Source organism: Rhinopithecus roxellana, chromosome 14, assembly GCF_007565055.1.
Source record: "Rhinopithecus roxellana isolate Shanxi Qingling chromosome 14, ASM756505v1, whole genome shotgun sequence".
Classification (NCBI taxonomy): Eukaryota; Metazoa; Chordata; class Mammalia; order Primates; family Cercopithecidae; genus Rhinopithecus; species Rhinopithecus roxellana.
This window is the reverse complement of record NC_044562.1, coordinates 82,275,349-82,298,864: the sequence shown is the minus strand read 5'-3', so window position 1 is coordinate 82,298,864 and position 23,516 is coordinate 82,275,349. Positions and strand designations below refer to the sequence as shown.

Here is a 23,516-nt window from a genome sequence, read left to right as displayed (position 1 = left end):
ATACTTAAAGGTTGAAAGTCACATACACACAGATGCTCCTCAACTTACTATGGGGCGAACTCATGATAAACCCATTATAAAGTCGAATCATTAAGTCAAACCATTGTAAGTCAGGGTCCAACTGTAAATACACACACACACACAGAGAGAGAGAGAGAGAGAGAGGGAGAGAGAAAGAGAGAGAAGCAGAGAGAGAGAAAATCATGCCTTATAGCTTATTAGTATACTCCATTATCTAATCTCCCTGGCATATGATAACTGCTAAATAAATGAAAACAGGCAAAAAGAATAAAGGCTAAAACAAAAAGAATCAAAATGATGAGATTAATGTACTACACGCAGCATTTCTAACATAGAGCAAAGACTCTTCATCTATTGGGGCATCTGCTGTCAGCTTAATTCCTCTAAAAGCAGAATGTCGCATAATTTGTGCCTTACTTTGATGAACACAATACAGTATGAGACTGATGAAGCAACGAGGGCAAACAATATTGTGTGGGTTTATTTCTGACCAAGAAGAAAGGAATTGTGAAGTAAAAGTGCCAGGAAATTTGATACAATATGGTAATCTGTAAAAGAACATAAAAAGAAAGCCAGATTCAAAAATGAATAAAAGAAATTGAAATGCATCATTAGGGGATAAATAGAAGTTTCAGTATTTAATTACAAAATTTCATCTGGATGAGATACAACTGCATTTCAACAGCAATTCATGTGGAAAAGATGAGAGATTATTACTTTCTTAGAAGGCTGGTGTAAAGTGACAAGGTAACATGGCTAACAAAAACAAAAACAACAAAACCTAACTCAAGTGAATCTTGAATCAAGAGAAAAATTTGGTCCAAAATAATTGGAATTAAAATGACAATCTCAAGTATGCCCTAATCAGAGAAAGTATTTATGAGAGCCCTTCAAAATGGTTTTATTAACAAGAGTTGAACGAGCTGGAAAAGTTTGATCTGAGTGTCTACTTTGTACCAAACATGTTTAAGTAGGTCACCACATAAAAGGAGAGACATGCATGCATATAAGTAGCTATCCTAAAATATGATAGTACTTTGTAAGATGCATGAGTCAAGAAGATGCATTATTTATTACTATGCTCTATGCCTTGTATCTCTGGGAACCAAAAAAGAAAGCAATCTGTTCTGCCTAGGGTTGGGAAGGCTTCATTACCACTGCCTTCAAAAAGCTGAAACAGTGTTTCTGAAGCTTAAGAACTCCTGAACTTCAGACACTATGCCCATGAACCAAGTGGGTGCATTCTAATTAGACAAGCAACACATTAAAGTTCAGCACAGGCGGCAAAAGCCTCATTTACCAGGACTTCTCCCTATGACATGAAATGTGCTCTAACGTTATTCTATTCTATTTCATTGGCTGGGTGCAGTAGCTCACACCTATATTCCCAGCACTTTGGGAGGCCGATGTGGGCGGATCACTATTTCATTAAACAACAACAACAACAACAACAACAAAAACTGGCCTATTAAAGGGATTTCTCAAGTCTAACTAAACTATGAAGCACAATTTGAGAAGCACCACATTAAATTATCTCTAAAGCTTCTATTACCCTAACATTTAAAATTTCAATGTTCCAAGATATAAAATGCCATGAAGTAGAAAGAAACAGAACTACCCCTGGTGCTTCAGTGGATTGTTGCTTTATAAAAAGGTTAGTGTTGGCCGGGCGTGGTGGCTCAAGCCTGTAATCCCAGCACTTTGGGAGGCCGAGACGAGCGAATCACAAGGTCAGGAGATCGAGACCATCCTGGCTAACACGGTGAAACCCCGTCTCTACTAAAAAAAAAATACAAAAAACTAGCTGGGCGAGGTGGCGGTCGCCTGTAGTCCCAGCTACTCCGGAGGCTGAGGCAGGAGAATGGCGTAAACCCAGGAGGCGGAGCTTGCAGTGAGCTGAGATCCGGCCACTGCACTCCAGCCTGGGTGACAGAGCAAGACTCCGTCTCAAAAAAAAAAAAAAAAAAAAAAAAAAAAAAGGTTAGTATTTCTTTTAGCCTTGATCAATATACAAAAACAGTAAGAGTATGAATCATGTCAAATTTTTACAGAAAATGTATATCTTATGGATGGTCTTTGTAATAAAATAGTGTTTTTCCTTTTTAATATAACAGATAGCATATGGTAGCCATTAGTCTTCATCAAATGCTAAATGTAGGTCTAAAGATTCAAGACAAAGGAAACCAGACTAGGCTATTACTAAATTTATTTTAACAGAAGTTCAGAATCAATTTTATAAATACAAAGACAACAATTTTTCCAAAAATTGGCCTTCATCTGATTCCTCAGGAAAACTCAAATAAACAAAGTCTGAACTGACATAACATTCAAATTAAAAATTCTGTAAAAAAGTCCACAATATTTGATAAAAACAGTCTATTTTTTTTGTACTGAATCTATTTCCATAGACATAGAAATGTGACAGGATCTATCTACTATTACGTCTCTGCACTATATTTCTTTCCCTTCTCTTATCTCACAAATGTGAACTAAGCAACTCTAATGCTAGGGTCAAGGCAACTGCTTCCAGCTCCAATATTAGCCCCATACTCCTACAAGTGGAGGATGACCTAGATTATTCAGAGACTCATTATAAATACTTGAAGCGTCTTTCAAGGGATATAGTCAATAAATCAAAAGAATGTCACATACCTGTGGTATCTTCCATGGACAACCATCAAAATGCAATGGACATGGTGATATCTAATAGAATTATATTTCTAATAAAATGTCTTTAATGTACTCAATCCTTTAAAATATTTAGACTATACAGCCTGAAAGGTGTATTTAGACTATACACCCTGCTGTTTTTGAGATTTCCAAATACTAAATGGGAAGTAAATGTGCTTTATCCTAGACTTCTTGTTAATTATCTTATATATCCGTAGACTTTTAACTTAATATTTTAAAGTAGGTTGCTATGGATTAAGTTTTGTCTCCACAAAATTCATATGCTGAAGCTCTAACCCTCAATATGACTATATCTGGGGATAGGGCCTGCAAGGTGGTGATAAAGGTTAAATGAGGTCATACAGGCTGGACTTTATTCTGATAGGGCTGGTGCACTTGTAAGAAGAAGAATAAACACCAGAGTTCTCTCTCTTTCCATGTACATGCATTGAGGACAGGCCATGTGAGGACACAGCAAGGAAGTGTCTGTCTCCAACCCAAGGAGTGAGCCCTCACTAGACATTGACCCTGCTGGTATTTTGATCTTGGACTTTCCAGTTTCTGGACTGTGAGAAAATAAATTTTGGTTGTTTAAGCCACCCAGTTATAGTATAGTGCTATGGCAGTCCAAACAGGCTAATGCATAGGGCAGTGTAATTTTAGTTGAAGAAGCTACAAGAATATTTCTTGTTGCTAAGTTATCTTCAATGTACATGAGCCAATGTGATGCAACAAACAATAAACAGAACTTGTAAATAAGGGCTCTAAGTTCAACTCTCGGCACTCCCCTCACTAGTTATGGGACCTAATGCTCCCTGAGCTAATTTTCTTATCTGAAAAGTTAACATAATAACATATTTCTTTCCAGGTTATTGTAAGGATTAAATCTGATGATGTTTGTCTATTTGTTGAATCGTTCATTCATTCATCTAACAAATATCCATTACTAAGGATGAGAAAACTCACACATATACTGTATTACCCTTTAATTTATCAATCATTTGCTTGAGTTAAATCTTTTGTTCTTTAGTGAAATAAAATTTTACATGATGTCAAAAAATCTATATGGAAAATATATAATAAGAAATACAGGCAATATAATACATGTATTGTAAATGTTCCTCAACTTACAATGATGTCCTGATAAACTCGTGAGTTGAAAATATTGTACATCAAAACTCATTTAATACACCTAATTACCAAACTTTATAGCTTACCCTAGTCTACTTTAAACATGCTCAGAATGTTTAGATTAGCCTACAGTTGGGCAAGATCATCTAAAGAAAAACATAATTTATAATAAACTGTTGGATACTTCATGTAATTTACTGAATACAGTATGCTGTATGGTGAATATTGGTTGCTTATCTTTGTAATCATGTGGTTGACTGGGAGCTGCAGCTTGCTGCCACTGCCCAGCATAATGAGGGTATATTGTACCACAAATTGCTAGCCTGGGAAAAGATCAAAATTCAAAATTTGAAGCATGGTTTCTAGTGAATGGATATTGCTTTTGTATTATCATAAAGTAAAATATCTTAAGTCAAAACATCATTAAACTGAGGATCATCTGTATGTGTGTATATGTATATATGTATATGTATTCATACCTTCACACATCTATAGAATCTTACCTCTTTGCTTTCTTCCAGATCCGATTCACTACTAAAGTCTTCCGTGTTTAAATTTTCAAAGTCAGATTCTCCTACAGCAATTGGTACAGTCACAGTAAGACTGGGATTGTTTATGAATGACATGTAATCACTTTCATCAATAATGTACTTTTCAACACTGCTGCCAGTTCCTATACCACTTGTAGTTCCATTTACATCTTTAAGATAGTCAAGATCTTTCCCAATTTCTGTTGTATGATTGGACATACAACTGTCTTTCTTGTTGTTTAGATCATCAAGTGGTTTAATTTCATCTAAAATCTTTTGTTTCCTAATGAAGGACTGTTGAATAAATTCATATATTTTTCTTTTCACATAAGCTACTCCTTTGTGCATCCTATCCACAGCAATTTGGAGATTGTTCATTTCATTATCATCATCAGTGGCTGCAAGGTTGTCTGCACTAAATGAGCTCAGAAGCAAGGCCAGAAAGAGATTCAGGACCTTTAAAACAACAAAAACATGATTATAATTTTACACCAATGTAGGGAAGAGCAGATTACAATCACTTATTCTTTTAGGTGTGGAAGAAACTCTAAGTTCTAAAACTTGATGAGAAGGAAACACCACAGCATAGTGATTAGAAGATGGGTGATCTGAATTTGTGACTGGCTCAATAGCACATCCTTGGACAAAGACATGATTTCTATTGCTCTCAAGTTCTCCCATTTGTAAAGTGAAATTGAATGAGCTAATCTAAGGTTTTGCTAACTCTAAAATTTATGAGTAAAAGAAGACAGGTTTATATAGGTACTATACAAGAATTCTTAAAAATCACTAATGTTTCCAATTATGCATGTAAATGCATTCTATAATTTTTTGATAAACAAAGATATTAAATTGGATATTAATTGAAAAATAACTATTATGACTCAGAATGAAGATCAGGAGCTTAACATAGGCATTGACACTTGTTTTCTTAATCTATTATATTTCTCATACTTCATTGTTGACTAAGTAGAGATGTTGATGAATAATCTCTCATATTTCCATGAGACTGGCACATGAATGTACATACCTTTAGAATATTTTATATATTTCTATACTATAAACAGTAACACTCCAAATTTAAGAGAGATAAAGATTGATCAGTTACTCTATTAGAGTAATTTCAGGCGTCATTAGCTATTCGAGAACTGACAAACTCAGGTTAGCTAGTACATCTGCCATATGACATAGAGTGATTGAATATCATATGCTACAATGAGGCAAAGAAATGGCACAATCATTATGAACACTTAAAGACACCACTTTTTAGTCCTGATCTGGATGGTAATTTTGCTCTTTCTCTCTCCACTATTTTTAGACTTCTCTCTTCCTTGGCTCCAAATTTATAAAATGGTCCCAGCACATCCTTTTAGGCTTGTCTTCAATATTATACTCTACTGTAATTCACATAAAAATGTGGTGAAGTGACTGACGAAATAGAATTTGGTATAAAAAATGTAGGGGCACTGCTATATTGCTGTGTTGTTAAAGTGATAATATATCCAAGGTAATGGACTTTTAAACTAATAATCATAGTTTGTTTTTCTTTTTGACAGAACAGTCACCATTCCATTATACTCTTAACATATTTCTGAAATGCGTATCTTAAGTGGGTACATACCACTAGGTTTCCAATCACCATGACCATCATGAAGACAGTAAGGCACATGGCTTGACCAGCAACCTCCATACAGTCCCACATGGTCTCTATCCACTCCCCACACAGCACGCGGAACACAATCAGGAAGGAGTGGAAGAAGTCATTCATGTGCCAGCGTGGGAGTTGACAATCACTGGCAATCTTGCAGACACAATCTTTGTAGCTTTTACCAAAGAGCTGCATGCCAACCACGGCAAAAATGAAGACGATGATGGCCAACACAAGGGTTAAATTTCCCAGAGCCCCCACGGAATTGCCAATAATCTTTATTAGCATATTTAACGTTGGCCAAGATTTTGCCAACTTGAAAACTCGCAGCTGGAAAATAAAATATTAATATATATTTGTATGATTCTTAAAAGCATTATATGTATTGAGCTTTACCTAGAAATGGTAATTAGAATTCAATATCTTACAATATCTGATCTGCCCTAACTCTCTCAGGCTCATGGCTAATTTTTGGACTCCCTAGGAAAAGCTGGATTTTCCATATTTTGACCATGTAGATCATTTTCTCTGACAGTGAATTATTTTTCTTTCCTTTTCTTTTTTTTTCTTTTGTCACCCAGGCGGGAGTGCAGAGGGAGTGATCTCAGCTCACTGCAACCTACGCCTCCCAGGTTAAAGTGATCCTCCTGCCCCAACCTCCCAAGTAGCTGGGACTACAGGCACGTGCCACCACACCTGGTTAAATATATACATATATACACGTATATGTGTGTGTATAGATATAAATATATACATATGTATAGATACAAATATATACATATGTATAGATACAAATATATACATATATAGATACATACATACATATATATGCATATATACGTGTATATATGTATATATTTACATATATATACTAGAGACGGAGTTTCACCATGTTGGCCAGGCTGGTCTCGAACTCCTGACCTCAAGTGATCCACCTGCCTCAGTCTCCCAAAGTGCTAGGATTACAGGCGTGAGCCACCAAGCCAGGCCTCTTATAGTGAATTTTTAATGAGTACTTGGAATCCAACTCTTCTTAATTTGTTTTATAAAGGTGGTTCTAAGACCGGACATTATAATATTAACATCTGAATCTGAAATATCTCTGCTGAAAGATATTAATTTGCCAATAGTGTGCAAAGTAACATCATACTGAGCCCTGATATAAGTAGAGAAAAATGTTCATTATTCATTAATATTCCTTAGGGGTATTCACGTAGCTACATGCACCTGCACTGAAAAACTTGGAATATTTCCTATGATTCTACAATTATTTTCCTGACTTGTAAGGATATATGTGTAAATTAATGGCCATGTTTAGTAATCCTACAGACTTTCTCTCCTTTGACTTTTGCAGGATGCATATTTTCAAGAGACAGAATTAGAGAAAGTTTCTGCATGAACATCTTACATCAGATTTTCATCCACTGCTACAAAGGGCTATATATATTTTCAAGTTGCTATTAAAAGGTGATGCATTTTCATTAAAAATATTTTCTTAGGTCTAGAAATATTAACCGTGGTAGTCTCTAGAAGCAGTACTTAATGAAAACAGCAACTGAGTAATACATTAACCTTTACATAACTATGTTCTTTGAAATAAAGGTTTTTGTAAATAATTGAGAATTTTTTTTCCACATAGGAAAAGTTTTTGACAATGGAAATGTTACAGAAAAACTTAGAATGCTAAGGGTTGTGTGGCAAAAAAAACTATGACATTGCTATGCAAGAACCCTGATGGTTAGAAAGGTTTCTGTGCTTTTTTATTTTTATTTTTATTTATTTATTTTTTTTACCAATCGAAATGAACGGAGAACAGATAATCCTTCCACATTGGCGAGTCCAAGTTCTACCAGGCTAAGCGTCACAATAAAACCATCAAAGATATTCCAGCCTTCTTGGAAATAATAGTAAGGATCCATGGCAATAATTTTCAGAAACATTTCTGCTGTAAAGATCCCAGTGAAAACCTAAGATCAAAACAAAATTACTCTAATTCCACCAGATAATGATAATGTACATGACATAAGATTTGCCCTTAGAACATAATGCTTATGCTATTTTCCCACAGTGATTCTATTACTAACTTAAATTTGTATGGAAATTTGTAGTTGATGAAAGACTCTCATATACATTATTTAATTTTATCCTTGTGGAAACGCTAAGTAGATAATGCAGACACAATTATTACTTTACAGATAAGGAAACTAAGGTCTTCAGATGGGTGAAATGACTTGCTTGATATTATGCAGCAAGAAAATGGCAAAACTAAGATATCAGTACAAGTCATCTTTTTTTTTTTTTTTCTTTTTTTCAGATCGAGTGTCACTCTGTCGCCCCGTCTGGAGTGCAGTGGCGCGATCTCGGCTCACTGCAAGCTCCGCCTCCTGGGTTCACGCCATTCTCCTGCCTCAGCCTCCTGAGTAGCTGGGACTACAGGCGCCTGCCACCATACCCGGCTAATTTTTTGTATTTTTAGTAGAGACAGGGTTTCACTGTGTTAGCCAGGATGGTCTCGATCTCCTGACGTTGTGATCCACCCGCCTCGGCCTCCCAAAGTGCTGGAATTACAGGCGTGAGCCACCACGCCCGGCCCAAGTCATCTATTTTTAACAGTGCTCTTTCCATTATACCAAACTACCTTTTTCTCCAGATTTCATATAACACAAGTACTGACAACATTTTGCCATGAGCAGTTTTATTTCTCTATAAGCTTATTCCTATTTCCCTCAAATCAGAGTTATACATTCTTATCTGTTATTATACTAGGTGCATGTCATTCTTTGTTATGCACATGAAAAAATAAATTTACTTCTGTAGCATAAATAGTAGAACTTCAAAAATATAACTAATAAAATGTCAGTTGTTACATATGATGTTTCTGCTTTCTACCATCAAAAATCCTAAACTTCAAACCAAATATTATGGAAAATGCATATATTACCTTAGATAGCTCTTTCCTTCAGCAAATAAAAGCTAATATTCCTAAGTTGAGTTGACTGGCAAACATTTTAATAATTTATGTTTTTGAAGCACAAAAAGGAAAAATTAAGTGGCAACCTTCACCAAAAATGACCTTCGTAATCATATAATACACAAAATGTACTGGAGGTTTTAAATAGATCATGGTTTTGATATGGAATAGATGGATAAACAATACATGTATGTACTACTTAGATCCTGGAAGAATAAAAGCTGGAGACATTTTTGAGTTGTTAAATTATTTCTTGCAATGATGATGACTAAGAAGGATAAGAGATCCACAATTTTATTTTAACCTTCTACAGTAAGGGAAATTGTAATAATATCTCAAAAAGTGTGTTCTTAAACTATGAGCTACTTCTGGATCTTGAAAAGTTATAAATATTGCTGTTGACTTTTCAAGTAGTGCTGTAGGCCTATGCCTTTTTCAGTTTTTGTGAGCACATTAAGGTCATTATTTTTGGCTAAAAGTAGAGTATAGCCAGCTAGATATAATTGGCATTTTGCAGGGGCCAGGAAGCATGAAGGGTGGTTGAAAGACTGCTATACACAATTAAATGTAAACAGTTTCTCAAGCAGAAAATTTGAAGACTAAACACATTTACCTTCCAATATGCTTACCAAATTTCCTACTGTAAGCACATTATTGAAATGGTCCGTCATTGGATAGTGCTCCATGGCCATGAAAAGGGTATTTAAGACAATACAGATGGTGATGGCCAGGTCAACAAATGGGTCCATCACGACCAGGTTGACAACATGTTTCACTTTTAACCAATATGGAGAACAGTCCCAGATTAAGAATATGTTGGAAAATTTATACCAACAGGGCGGGCATTTCTGCCTGGATTCTTCAAGTTCTAGATTAAAAAAAAAAAAAAAAAAAAAAAAAAAGAACCATCAAAAGGTATATTTTATGCACATGCATTTATTTCATATCCACTAAACTTATTTTTAGTAATCAGCACATTTTTGTTACAGAGGCAACCTTTTTTGTACTTGTTAAAAAAAATTACAGAGTTTACTCTAAACCTCCCAAGGATATTTCATCAGACATACACATAGAGCCCAGGTAACAATGGGTAGTTTTTTGCCTTATGCACTGACATTGTGGCTCAGTGCTTGGCCTCAAGTTATGTGGGTGGTCTTTCACATGAAGTCTCGATGGGAACATGGTTTAGGGTGGTGTAGATACTGTGTGCAACCCTATGTGAATGACTCTACATTGTCAACCTCAGACTATGAGAGCTAGAATAGGGATTGATGTGACCCAAGAATCATCATTTTAACTTGTTTTTATTTAGTGAAAATGACCTGCTCTTCCTCTACAATCTTGAGAGTACTTAGGATGAGGCTGAAAAGGGCTGTACTGCTGAAGTCTTAAACTAATGGAACAAAAAGAGGGTCACTGTGACTAATGAGATTAGAAACCCCTAACAGAAATGCTTTATTCTGCATTTTCAAAGAGTTGCCACACGGTTAGGAAAACATTCTTAGTCCCAGTATCACTGAGTTTAAAATAAATTGTTAAGGCTTCTGGAATATCTGAGTAGATATAACAAATAACAGTTCTTGAATTAGACTTACTGTCTTTTCATCAGAATGCACTATTTCCAACTCACAAATATATTTATTTGAAATGAGACAATAGAAGTTTAGTGAAAATAATTGAAACAAAAATAGAATTTGTTACCAACCTTCCACTGTATTTGTTAGAATGCTGGCTATACTCATTGCTCGTTGCCTTTGGGAAGGATCTTCTAGAAAGTCCATGGAAACATGGAAAGAACTTGACCTTCTCTTTCTCATTTCAGTTTCAGTGGTTGTTCCCTGTAAAAAAAAAAAAAAAAAAAAAAAAAAAAAGAAAAAAAATGCTAATGCGTTAAATGATTAATTTGAGCAATATGACAAGCAAACAACCAAGTGGTGACACAGTGAATTTCATGAAACACATGCATCATGCACTTTCATATTCAATTGGTGATGGCAGATATTTCTGACTTATTGTATCATTAGCCTGGAATGTTCAAACTGTTAACCATTTAGTCATACAGCAAAACCCAAGATTTTAACTTCCTGATTTCATAATTTTATAAAATACAAAACAATTTTAATATAGTTGATAAAACTCTTAAGAGATATATTTAACAGTTATTACCCTTATTTCTGAACTAATAGTAAAAGCCTAGTAACTTAAAAGTCCTACAAGTGATCAAGGCACTTGGTTTTTGAGAAGGTAGCTATTTAATTTTAAGGAAGTATCAATAATTGCAACACACTTAGCTGCCATCTTATTTTCTGGACACAAGATGTAGATGGTCATTGACAACACAAACTCTATGTTGAAAAGAACACACACATGCTGCATGGACAACAGTTTCATCCAGGGTACCAAAGCAATAAGTCATCTAATTCTGACTTAGTCATGCCTCCTCATGCTGATATATTTCCAAGTGAGTAAACAGTCTAAGAAGAGGCAGCATCTGTTTAGAAATTCCTCATCTGGGTGTACATCCACAAACACATAGCATAGCTTTTTACACAGACAATTATTTTATCTGTCTGTATTAATAATGTATTTGTGTCTCTTCATTTAGATTAATTTTGAGAAGACCTATATCAGCATTTTTTTAGTAAGAAAAATATGAGTACTAGGAGTATTAAGGTAACAATGAAGCTATCTACTTAAGCACAGTGTTTTCGAAAATCTAAACTAAAGCAGAGATATATTGAAGAATCCGTTGGAAAGATTTATTATACACCCTTGACACTTAAACATGGGATCATTCATTTACTTTTATATCAGAGCCTTAGAGGATGTCCTGCTATCTAAATTCAGTGTGGGTATATAGCAAATCCTCCAACTGGAGGCAGTAATTATTGTGTCTAATTAATCCTTAGCACTTTCAGTAAGTAAATGCATTCAGGTTTGTGCAGGAGACTGTTAAGGTTTTAAGTTTTAGTTGGTTAGTCTATTAAAGATATTACAAGATGCAGGTGCATTCACAGCGTGACCAACCAGGAATCATTCTCAAGGTTGCCGTTCTGTAGAAACACTGGCTGGTGCAGCAACAATGGGCCAGCCATGCCTGAACTATTTAAAACTTCCTTACATTGTCATCAGTAGCTGGCTTATCTATTATCACCTCTGGCAGAAGCTGTCCAACAGGCGATGTAGGAACTGAAGGTCCACCAACCAAGGAAACCACACCATTGCAATCCACAGTGCTGTGCATCTTCCCATTCGCTGGAAACACTGCCAGCATCCGGGATGACCTACTGGTCTGACTCAGGTTGCTGTTGCGTCGCTCTCCGTGTCGTCGGGGCACAAACAAGGAATCTCTACGGCTCTCGTTATCCTCAAAGGTGCTGTGCTCATCATCTGCAAAGTCATTCTCAGATCCCACATCCTTTGCTCGCCCTCTAAAGCTGAAAAGGCTTGTTCTGCTATTTCGCCTTGGTGAAAATAGGGAGCCACGGATGCTCAACAAAGACTAGAAGTTTGAAACAGCAAACAAATAAAGCCATATTAATATGGTCCTCTGAATGTGATTTCATTTTGCAAGATTAGGTAGAAGAAGATTTCAGCATTCATAACAGAATATGGCTCATTCCTTTTGATTATCATTCTCATTTTATGTGCATTCACATTAAATTAAATTACCTTGATAAAAGGTTTCTAGCCCTTGGGATTAAAGAATGAGGAGATAGATTGCAACCTTAATATATTGAAACACACACACACATACACACACACACAAACACACACACCCTGAACCACCATTTCTCAAGTTCAAAGGGAAATATCCTCGGAATATGGCAATGGACATGGTAAACATTCAGTGAACACTGGCACCATGACCTTAACAAGGCCACCTTGGTTTTCATGGATCTTGTCTTTCAAAAAATTTCAATACTCCTCACGATTTAGTTTACTCCACCTTTCTAAAATCACTTTAATTATTAATTCTTCTTCACCTATAAGGCATCATATTTTTGGAACTCGAAGTTCATACTTCTGAAATTCAGAGCCATGTGCCTTTTGATCAAGTGTACCATGACTAATATTTTCAGAAGCATGTGTGGTGACTTATAAAGAAGTTATGAGGAAAAACAACATAAAATCTTAAAATAACCTAAGGACATTCCTGATCAACAATCCCCAGTTCCACATTTTTTTTTCTTAAAAGTGCTGAGGAGCAAAAAGATTGAATGTCATTAGTTGTAGACAAATATCGGTGGACAGTATCAGAATGACAATCCAGTTCTCCTGACTGTCAACTTGGTGTTATCTTAACTACACTGAGCTGTAGACTTACATATCTGTGGAGTAAAATTTTCGCGTAACTACGTGCAGAAGGGATAGGTTTAAATATAGCACAACAGTGGTCGATTCAATTGATAAAAATTCCTAAGTCCATTTTCTAATTCTCCCCCTCTCTCCCATGTTTTAATTTTCAACCGTGCATCAGTAAACTCAGCAGTGCCATACCTGGTGTGGGGAAGAGTACCTCTTTTCATAAGTCAACCGGTTCCCCTCAATGGAGAAGCGAAAACCTTTCCTCCTGATGCTGTCCTCAGATTCAGATTTATGGAACTCATCCTCATCTTTCTCTTCCCCACCAGACTGCTCTTTCTGTTTTCTTTTCTTCCTCCGATTTCTTCTTTCCTTAGCACTCTTGGAACTCAACTTAGAGGCTTCAGATGAGCTGTCTGAGAGCCTGCCTGCTGCACTGGGCTCTCTGGAATGTTCTGAGGCAGTTGCCGTTGCTGCCTGCTACATTGAAGAGAAATAGTTTTAACATACCACCTGAAAAGACTGTATCTTTCTCTGAAAGGGCTGAAGTATTTGCATGGCATTTAAAAAATATATTGAGCTGACTGAGGATCATCTCACAGAGAAGATTCTCTGCAAGTATAAGAGGAGATTTTTTTTTTTTCCACCTAATGAAGGCTTTCAGAGATAATCTGCTTTTCTCCATGGTAACATTTATGATGTCTGTGTTAGTGCCCCACAAACCACATATTCAAAAATATCCATCAGGTATCAACAAGAACATAAATTCATTACTTTTTGGATTTGATTTACTTTAAAAATTGCTATTTAATTAGTGTTGTTTTCTTTTCTCTGAAAAAGAAACAGTATAGAAGAAAAGCTGATGAATTACTTGAAGTCCTATCTTCAGGCAGGGGAATGGGATAAGGACGTGAGGTCCTTTCTCTAGTTACTGAAATTGGTTTGTCCAATACCCTCAAAATATCATTAATCATATTTATGGACAGTTATAAAATCCCTTTCTCACCCATCCACAATATCCAGAAAAATGGAGAAGGGAGAATCAATAGTTTCTGCTGAGCAAGATAAGACATCCAGTTTTCCAAAAACTGTCCCCACCATCTTTCAATCAGTACTGGTTCTTAAGGGACATGTGGGCATGGAATAATACACTGCTTTTTGATTATAGCTTGTACTGGTATTAAGTTGACACTTTTTAATTATTATCATTGTTCCCAGGGTAACCTCAATAAATTATTTACTCTTGCATATAAATTAATATTTCTGAAACAACTTTCTTCTTTAGTAAAGACATTAAGTTTGTTGGCTAAACAGAAAGATGAGAGTTAGGAGAGGCATTTTATGATTTATCACACTGTGAGGTCTAACACTTCACTATAAAACCAAATAATCCTTTTTAGATGGTCAAGCTCTGTAAGATCGGTGACATTCATATGTCTATTGGATGCTGCTATATCAGAGATCGTTGTATTATTTGATCACTTCCTTACAAAGGAAATAAAGCACCCATGTTAAAAGCCAACATATTTTTAGTTAAAGAAAAAAGGAGACTATGTTTAAGAACTAGAGGAGCAACTCTTCATATGATAACCAATAATTTCTTGTTCTAAGAGAAGATGATTTCCTCCTAATGTCAGTCTACTCATTGAATAAAAGTCTCTCATTTGAAAATACTCCAAAATAACATTTTCCCTTTGCTTTGAGAATCTTAAGATGATTAAAATAACATGAGAGAGTTCTATTGTGGTTATTATTATATACATCTTAAAATAAATAAACAAAATAATTAAACTAAGTAAAAGTAAATGGATGATCAAAATATAGAAATCGTTACTAATTCCTCATATAACCACCTGCCTTTAGGTACTCACTTTCTCTTCAATATTTTTGCAACAATCAGAACAATAAAAGGTCAGTGCCATGAGACAGGGCATCTTTACCTGAGCGGCCTCCTGTTGCTTTTTAAGCTGTTCGATCATCTGCTGAAATTCGGCCTCTTTCTGTTCTGCTTCTTCCAAGGTGGCCTGATTCTGTTCCTCATAGGCCATGGCCACCACAGCCAGGATCAAATTTATTAGGTAGAATGAGCCCAAGAAAATGACCAACACAAAAAATATCATGTATGTTTTCCCAGCAGCACGTAATGTCTGCAAACAAAAATATCAGAATTATTTCTCAATATTATTTCACTAAGTGGTGGCTTCAACTTTCAGTTTACTTGTGTGTCTAGCAAAACTCAGATGTAAATAGTAATTATGCTGGTCACAGCACACTGTACTTTTTTTGATTCTTTGTTTAACTTCAGCTTCTTCCTTCTCTCCTAGCTGATGCGTTCGCACTATGATCTCTAGGCAAGAATTTTTGTATTCACCAAGAATGAAACAGTCAGTAAAATGCCATGGAGTCCTCCATTAAAGATCTGAGCCTTTAGGAAAGTCAAGGAAGACAATAAAGTTATCTTTCTATATCTGCTTCTTCATTTTCATTACCTCCCACCTGAGAGATAATATTTGAGGGGGTAGATAAGACTGAAGGGAGAATGTGCTTTCTGTTGAGTACAATCTGTGTCTGAGAAGGGTAGAGAACAGGTTTTGAGTCAAGAAGAAATGGAAGACAATTGTAATCCTTGGCATCACTCTGCTCAATATGTGTTATAATCAATAGGATAGAGAAACTCAAGTCTCGTTTCAAGTTCTGCTCTTTCTACTATATTATCCTCTGGTTTTAATTTCATAACTCAATTGGTTTTCTTGTATACTTTTACTTAAATGGAGAGTGTAGCTCTTTAGTGTCTCACCAGTTGATAAAGATTTTCCCAGAAGTCCTGAGTCATTAGTCGAAACAAGGACAAAAAAGCCCAGCTGAAGGTATCAAAGCTTGTGTAGCCATAATTGGGATTTCTACCAGCTTTCACACACATATATCCCTCTGGACATTGGCTGCAAGTGGGGCAAAAGAAAGTATTACAAGTGGTTCTGCTGCCTTTTTACTCTGATGCTACGCTAAAATATTGTCTAGCCAGAAATATTTGCTATTTCAAAATAAAAGTTGATAAATAAGTAACTAATCTATTTCCCAACTTTTGACTGCATATAGCCTTATTAGCTACTTGGTGTCATCATTAAAATATGGTGCAGCATTTCTAATAATATTTTACAAAATAACTTTTGTTGATAATTTGCAATTTCAACATCTCCACTTCATTTCTACTACTATGGAGTCTTCAGAGTTAATAGCTCAATATACTTATCTAAAAGAAACAGTACTGTTATTACTATTACCCTAAAAAGGTAGGAACAGGATTACTCCTCTTTTTGCTGTTATATACAGTGGATGTTTAAGAGATATTTTTCTCTTTTTTTATACTTTTATTTGAAGTTCAGGAGCACGTACATGTGCAGATTTTTTATATAGGTAAATGTGTGTCATGGGGGTTTGTTGTGTAGATTATTTCATCACCGAGGTATTAAGCCTAGTACTCACTAGTTATTGTTCCTGATCCTCTCCCTCTTCCCACTTTCCACACTCTAGTAGGCCCTAGTGTGTGCTGTTCTTTATATGTGTCCATGTGTTCTCATCATTTAGCTCCCGCTTATAAGTGAGGACAGGAGGTACTTAGTTTTCTGTTCCTCCAAAAATAGTTTGCTAAGGATAATGGCCTCCGGTTCCATCCATATCCCTGCAAAGGACACGATCGACTTATTTTTTATGGCTGCATTGCATCCCATAGTGTATATGTACCACATTTTCTTTATCCAGCCTATCACTGATGGGCATTTAGGTTGATTCCATGTTCTTGCTATTGTGAATAGGGCTGCAATGAACATATGTGTACATGTGTCTAAAAGTATTACTTCTTGTTTTAGAAAACATAAATCTTACCTAATATTTAAATAATCTCATACTTTATCAAAAACCTTACATATAGCAAATTAATGTCAATAAAATTAGTTGGCTGTTATCTTCAGTTTCTATAAAAAGAGAGAAAAGATACACATATGTACGTGTACACAGAAAGATACACAGATACACACAAATTATTGACTTACCCTGCATCAGAGCTATTTCCACATAGTAGTGCATCTAAAAAACCCTCCAGGAAATAATGATATCCTGTTTGAAAAAAGAAAGTCATATGATGAACATTTGCATTGTTAAAAACACCAAAATGAGAACAGGAAGGTCAGGTTCTTCTTTTAAGTTTGTTGAGTAATTTTAAACATACAATTCATTCAAAGGCACAAGTATTTGTCTCTTCTCCCTCCAAATTCTAGATATTCTATCTAGATACTTTACAGTGCAAAGTATTTCTTCATTATGAAGGAATGGCATTAGATTAGATACAGTGCAAAGATACTTTACATTAGATACTTTATAGTGCAAAGTATTTGCATTAGATACTTTACAGTGCAAAGTATTTCTTCATTATGAATGTAAATTTAGTGATAATGACAGGTACTAACACAATCTTTCAAAAAGGTATTAGCATTTGTCCACCACTCTCATGAAAAAATATTCATTCAGTAAAAATAGACAGGAATGACAGGAATTCATTTTCTCAAAACAGCCACATATTTCAAAATAAAAGAATAGTATATTTTCTGGTCCTCTCTCCTATATTTTTAACACTATACATTTTAATAATTAAGTATAACTTATATTCTCACAGTTTCCAGAATATAGGCAACTTATAGTAAAATATGCATAAACCAGATCAACAACTGAAATGAAAGCAATTTTAAAAAGTCTTAAGTACTAAAGCTAAAATAATGACTATAGGTGAACAGAACATTATCTCAAAGATTCCCGTTTCTTGCAAACTCCTTTGCATCTTGCAACATCCAGTTCTTCTGTAACTTTTTCCTTGATATTTTCAACTTTCTTTCCACTAAATGTTGTCAGAATTAAGAACTCTCCTCATTGTGCTACCAGTAACACATATATACTTGAATTATTCTTATAGTGACACTCGTATACGGTAATTATTTATTTACAAGTATTCCTCTTAGAAAGTCATGATCATTAATTACTTCTGTATTAGTGTTTGTTTGAGACTGGGTAGCCTTTCTGTAAAGTTTGCTGAATGAATAAGTAAATAAAAGACAAAAAGAGGAAAACATGAAATTAAACAATCAATGTCGGATTTTTGTAAGAAGATATATTTTCTAGATGTTAAGTTTTCTGAGGAATTTACTCCATGCATAGTTCCGTACAGTACACAGAACCACATAAGGAAAAATATCATTTTTGTTTCTAATATTCTGACTTATTTGAACCTAGACAGGAAAGTTGACATAGTATTTTCTAACTTTCAATTAAAATTAAACAAAGAGAAACAAAGAGAAAGGACTATAATAGTTTATGGATGAATTTTTGGTATCTCATATTTATAAATGAAGTTTTGCTCATTAAATTCATGATCTAACCTTAATGATCAGCCTTAACCTGAGGAAAATATAATTTTTCAGTTATAATATTTATCCTTAAATTTAATAAACTTAATTCTCTATTACTTTCAAAAATGAACCACTTTATTTATATTTGCATTTGGTTTAAAATAAGAATCATAGATGTTTAGACCTCAGATATTATTTATTTTTTCACTTTGAGTATTGGAAAAATGCAGTCCAATAAATTTTCCCTAGAGAGAATAAATCCTAAATAACCCTCATAGTCAGTATTTTGAACTTAGATAAAACAAACAACAGATTTCAGGGAGCTGGTGATTGAAGTTGACCTACTGGCATCATATCAAGTGAATAAGGAACACGGGTGTATTGCTCAGATATTGTTCTTAATCTAAAGATTAACAACTAAAGATTTAAAACTAAATCTAAAGATTTTCAGCTGTTTGTAAATTATGTATTAGCATATCACTGAATGTCATGGAAGAGTTCATTTGTATCAACCCAAGGTATTTTCCAGATTTATAACTATAAGGAGACACTGATTAGTATTTGCTTTTTAAACTATGCTATCATTACTTTAATAAATATCGAACAACTAGTAACTTTCTGCAATTAATTCTGTTTGTTCCACACAATCAGTCACTGAAGTTTTCTTTCTTTTTTTCCAAAATATTATTCATCACCTTAAAATAATAAAGATATACTATATTCAAGAACATCTAAAAATCTAAGTTGTATAGGTTTAATGTTTTTCCTTAAAAAGGACTTTTCCTTTTCTTATTAATCATGTTCTAACTCTCCTTGCTTTTGAAATATCACTACTAGCAGATTCTAAAATTAAAGAGAGAGGAAACTTACACACTTTTTATTGTCACTTTCAAAAGAGAAAGGATATTAGCACAATTATTACTACTTCTGAGACAGAGTCTTACTCTGTCACCCATGCTGGAGTTCAGTAGCATGATCATGGCTCACTGCAGTCTTGACCTCCCAGGTTCAAGTGATCTTCCTATCTCAGAAGATCTTAGTAGCTGAGACTATAGGTAAATGCCACCACACCCAACTCATTAAAAAAAGTGTATATATATATATATATACATATATATATATATATGTGTATATATATATATAGTAGAGAAGGGGTCTCACTATGTTGCCCAGGCTGGTCTCAAACTCTCAAACTCCTGGCCTCAAGTGATTCTCCAGCCTCAGACTCCCAAAGTGCTAGGATTATAGGTGTGAGCCACTGCACCCAACTAACATTTTCTATTACTCTCTCCTGAAGCTTTATTAACTGTAATTTTTTTCTTTTTGATGTAATACTACTTTTCAAATATATGAATGAGATTTCCTTTTAGGTATCACTTTATTTCCTTAAGGTAACAAAATAATCTATTAAACTATAACACTGAAGCCATGTGTTATCTTCATTATTTTCCCCAGTGTACTACAAAGTTTCTGATACATAAGAGACATTGTATAATTAGTGTATAATGAGTTACATTTGCATAGTACTGTAGAATTCACAAAGGGCATTCACATGTTTTATCTCCTTTGATTATATCAATTACCACAGGAAACAACCAAGGATCCTAGGAAAATTCCTTCTAGCTGAATTCTTCAGCCTTCCAAATGATGATAAAATAGAAAATGGCATTGAGGAGTCAAAACTAGAGTAGTTATGAACAAAATTGTTAAATGTATGTATAAGCCATTGATAAGGTGATTAACAAAATTCTTTAAAATTAGTTCCAGAAATATAAATAATCTATTATTTAAAATCCAGAGGATAGAAATACCAAATAAAATATAATTTTAAATATTGTTAAATAGTTTGATTAGGTAATTTTCTAAAAGATGACGTCTTGTTATGTGATCATTTAAAAACATTTTCATGCCTAGATGGAAGGCACATTAGCAATGAAAAGACTAAATATACATAACAGTAATTCTTTTTTAGAGGGTGTTTTATTTATTTCATTAGTTTTAAATTTTAAATTTTAATTTTTGTGGGTGCAAGGTAGGTGTTTGTATATATGGGGTAAATGAGATGTTTTGATACAGGCATGCAATGTGTACTAATCACGTCATGTAAAATGGGATATCCAGCCCCTCAAGGGTTTATCCTTTGTGTTACAAGCAATCCAATTCTACTTTTTAAGGAAATGTACATAACAATAATTCTTACTTGAATCTTGAATATATGACTTCCAGTCAAACTCAAAGACAGTTTCATTTATAAGTGTACCATTATAATTCACAGTTATATTCTTTTCTATACTATGTTCCTCCAGGGAAGCATTGGTGGGAGGCCATTGAATACATTTATTCCTCAGGTTGCCCATGAACAGCTGCAGCCCAATTAGAGCAAACACGCTCAGACAGAACACAGTCAGGATCATGACATCAGAGAGTTTCTTCACAGACTGGATCAGGGCTCCCACAATGGTTTTCAGGCCTGAAAGAAAGAAGTCTATTACTATGAAGACTTAACACATCTGAAATAATAAAAGCTTCACACAATTTTCTTGAAACATAGATTTCATTCATAAATCCAAGAATGTTTGCAATGCTAATGGAGAAGCAACACTTCATGGAAGGGGGAAGAACTTCTGAAGATGAATTCCAGAAATGTAATGATGTAAACAATGTAATGAAGATTCATAAGCCATTATGTCAAGATAGAGTAATGGAAAGTTCATGTTCTTCATGGAGCCTACATTAAGGAAAGGGCCTTGTCTTTTTCCTTTTTGCTACTGAAACTTGCCTCACATTTTCATTAGGGTCAGAGGTCAGTTTTATGACAAAATACCTGAATAAATATTTTTAAATTCCTATTTATAAATAAGAAAGATTTTGCTGTACAACGGAAAGTGGTTTGCAGTATAATTGTGCCTTAAGATAATAAATCCTCCATGCAGACTCACACTATTTTTTATCTTATTCCCTTCTCTTTTGTTAGCAAAAAATTTAGAAGATTTGCATTGTATACACATAGTCATTAATGACTCTAATGAATAAGAAATTAGAAATTGGTACATTTAAAAGGGAGCAAATTCTTGATAAAATTAACATGGTGAAAAAACAAAACAAAACATGATATTTGTAAGTGCAAATCACCTTGACCTCAAATTACAGTATCTCACATAAGACACTGTTAAACTCCAAGGCTGATAAAACTTATGTCTAAACAATAAGAATCATTTTCTTTGAAACACCTAGTTTTATGATTCCTGATTTTCTATAAAACTGAATGTCAAGCAAAGAGAAGGATGCTGAATCATATGATGGGTCAGTCTCATTGTCTAACCTTGCTCTCACCTGGAATGACTGAAATTGTCTTCAATGCTCGGAGAACTCTGAATGTTCTCAATGCCGAGACATTGCCCAGGTCCACAAATTCTGTGACGTACCTGTAATAGGGAGTTCACACACAAACACAATAACAGGATACAAAGAAAAAGCTGTAGGTACAAGGAGCCTATGCTTTACTCTAATCACTTCTTACCTGGAATTACAGAAATAGTTTTCAAAGCTCTCAAGACTCTGAAAGTGCGAAGAGCTGAAAAATTGCCTAGGTTTACAAATTCTGTTACAAACCTGTAGAATTAAATCAGAGTTATTCAAGATTTTAGCAGGATTTATATTACTTGCATGGGTCTTTTATAAAGACCTTCTTGGTGATTTTAAATGATAAATATTGTAAGTGGCAAATCAGGAATTAGATTTCATCACTAATCCTCTTTTCACATAATTCAAGGCCATTAGCTAACTGTAAACTTCATAAAGTAGGTGCCATTGTTGTCACTTTGGAAAGCAATGCAACCAACATCACGTGTAACTTGTAAAAAGAAAATAAATCTTGGCTATGGTTTAGGGTTTTAGTTAGAAAAAGATATATGAAATCACCCAACAGAAATTTGGGCATGAAAAGGCAGATTGCCTTACTGCTTTTATATATGAGATAAGATTTTCCCAGTGTAACTTTTAGATAAAAGTTAAGCAAATTAAGAACAATACTTTATGAGGGTCCAGTGCTATTATCAATACTTTATGAGGGTCCCCCTATTATCACTGCCATTTTGATCTTAAGAAATGAAAGTACTGGTATGCCTTCTTTTGAGCTGTGGCCAGAGAACCTGGCAAAGAATTGGCTCATCCTGATCAGATAGGAAATTACAACCAGACATGCAGTATTCAGAGTCCTGAGTATATCATTGCCACCTCTCCTGCTCCTCTCCACTACATCACAACTGTAAGAGGCCAAAAAATCAGTTCCTGAAGGAAGGGTGAGGGTAAGTGTTGTTGGGCTGCCTCTTTCTATGCTCTACTCTCACTTAGTCCAGAATGGTTTTCTGTTATTTGTCTGGGTCTCTTCCTGCGGAAGTCTGCGACTAGAAAAAAAAGCATGGGGGTGCATAAACTGTGCATATTACTGAGTGGATATGAATAGGAGATAAGGATAAGGAAGTTTATGTTGAGACTAAAGAGATGAAGAAAACCATAAAAGGAAAGAAGAAAAGAAGAAAGAAAAGGGGTCAGGAGAGAAACAGAAAGGCAGAGAGAATGTACTCCTCTACAGGTCTTAGAAATCAGTAATTTAATATATTAAAAACATAATATTTCAAGTATCTTCTTTCTTCTCTTAGTTTGATTTGTCAGATCATTTTGATGCTAGTAGATAGATTATTCTACCAAACCAAGAAAAGAAATTGTGTGTAATATGAACAAGGTCATTGCAAATTTGTGTAGCCAATAGAATTGTTTTGTGGCTATAATTTTCAAAGTGATTTTCACAGATGTATTACAAATATGCTTGTGTTTTGATATTA

General features: G+C 34.7%; 1 protein-coding gene across 7 annotated transcripts in view; it reads right to left on the bottom strand.

The window, feature by feature from the left end:
• SCN1A (sodium voltage-gated channel alpha subunit 1) overlaps positions 1-23,516 on the bottom strand; it is a 131,642-nt gene that overhangs the window by 37,094 nt on the left and 71,032 nt on the right. For 2 of the 7 annotated variants that reach the window (XM_030916425.1, XM_030916426.1), the window contains 12 exons: positions 22,006-22,097; positions 20,873-21,142; positions 17,326-17,389; positions 16,074-16,215; positions 15,217-15,423; positions 13,472-13,756; positions 12,093-12,473; positions 10,677-10,809; positions 9,601-9,839; positions 7,794-7,967; positions 5,974-6,330; positions 4,326-4,808 (listed from right to left, as the gene is read on the bottom strand). In XM_030916425.1, coding sequence (XP_030772285.1) covers positions 4,326-4,808; positions 5,974-6,330; positions 7,794-7,967; positions 9,601-9,839; positions 10,677-10,809; positions 12,093-12,473; positions 13,472-13,756; positions 15,217-15,423; positions 16,074-16,215; positions 17,326-17,389; positions 20,873-21,142; positions 22,006-22,097 — 2,827 coding nt within the window. The remainder of the gene's footprint in view (positions 1-4,325; positions 4,809-5,973; positions 6,331-7,793; positions 7,968-9,600; positions 9,840-10,676; positions 10,810-12,092; positions 12,474-13,471; positions 13,757-15,216; positions 15,424-16,073; positions 16,216-17,325; positions 17,390-20,872; positions 21,143-22,005; positions 22,098-23,516) is intronic. The other 5 variants (XM_030916429.1, XM_030916428.1, XM_030916430.1 and 2 more) reach the window with 5 other exon arrangements.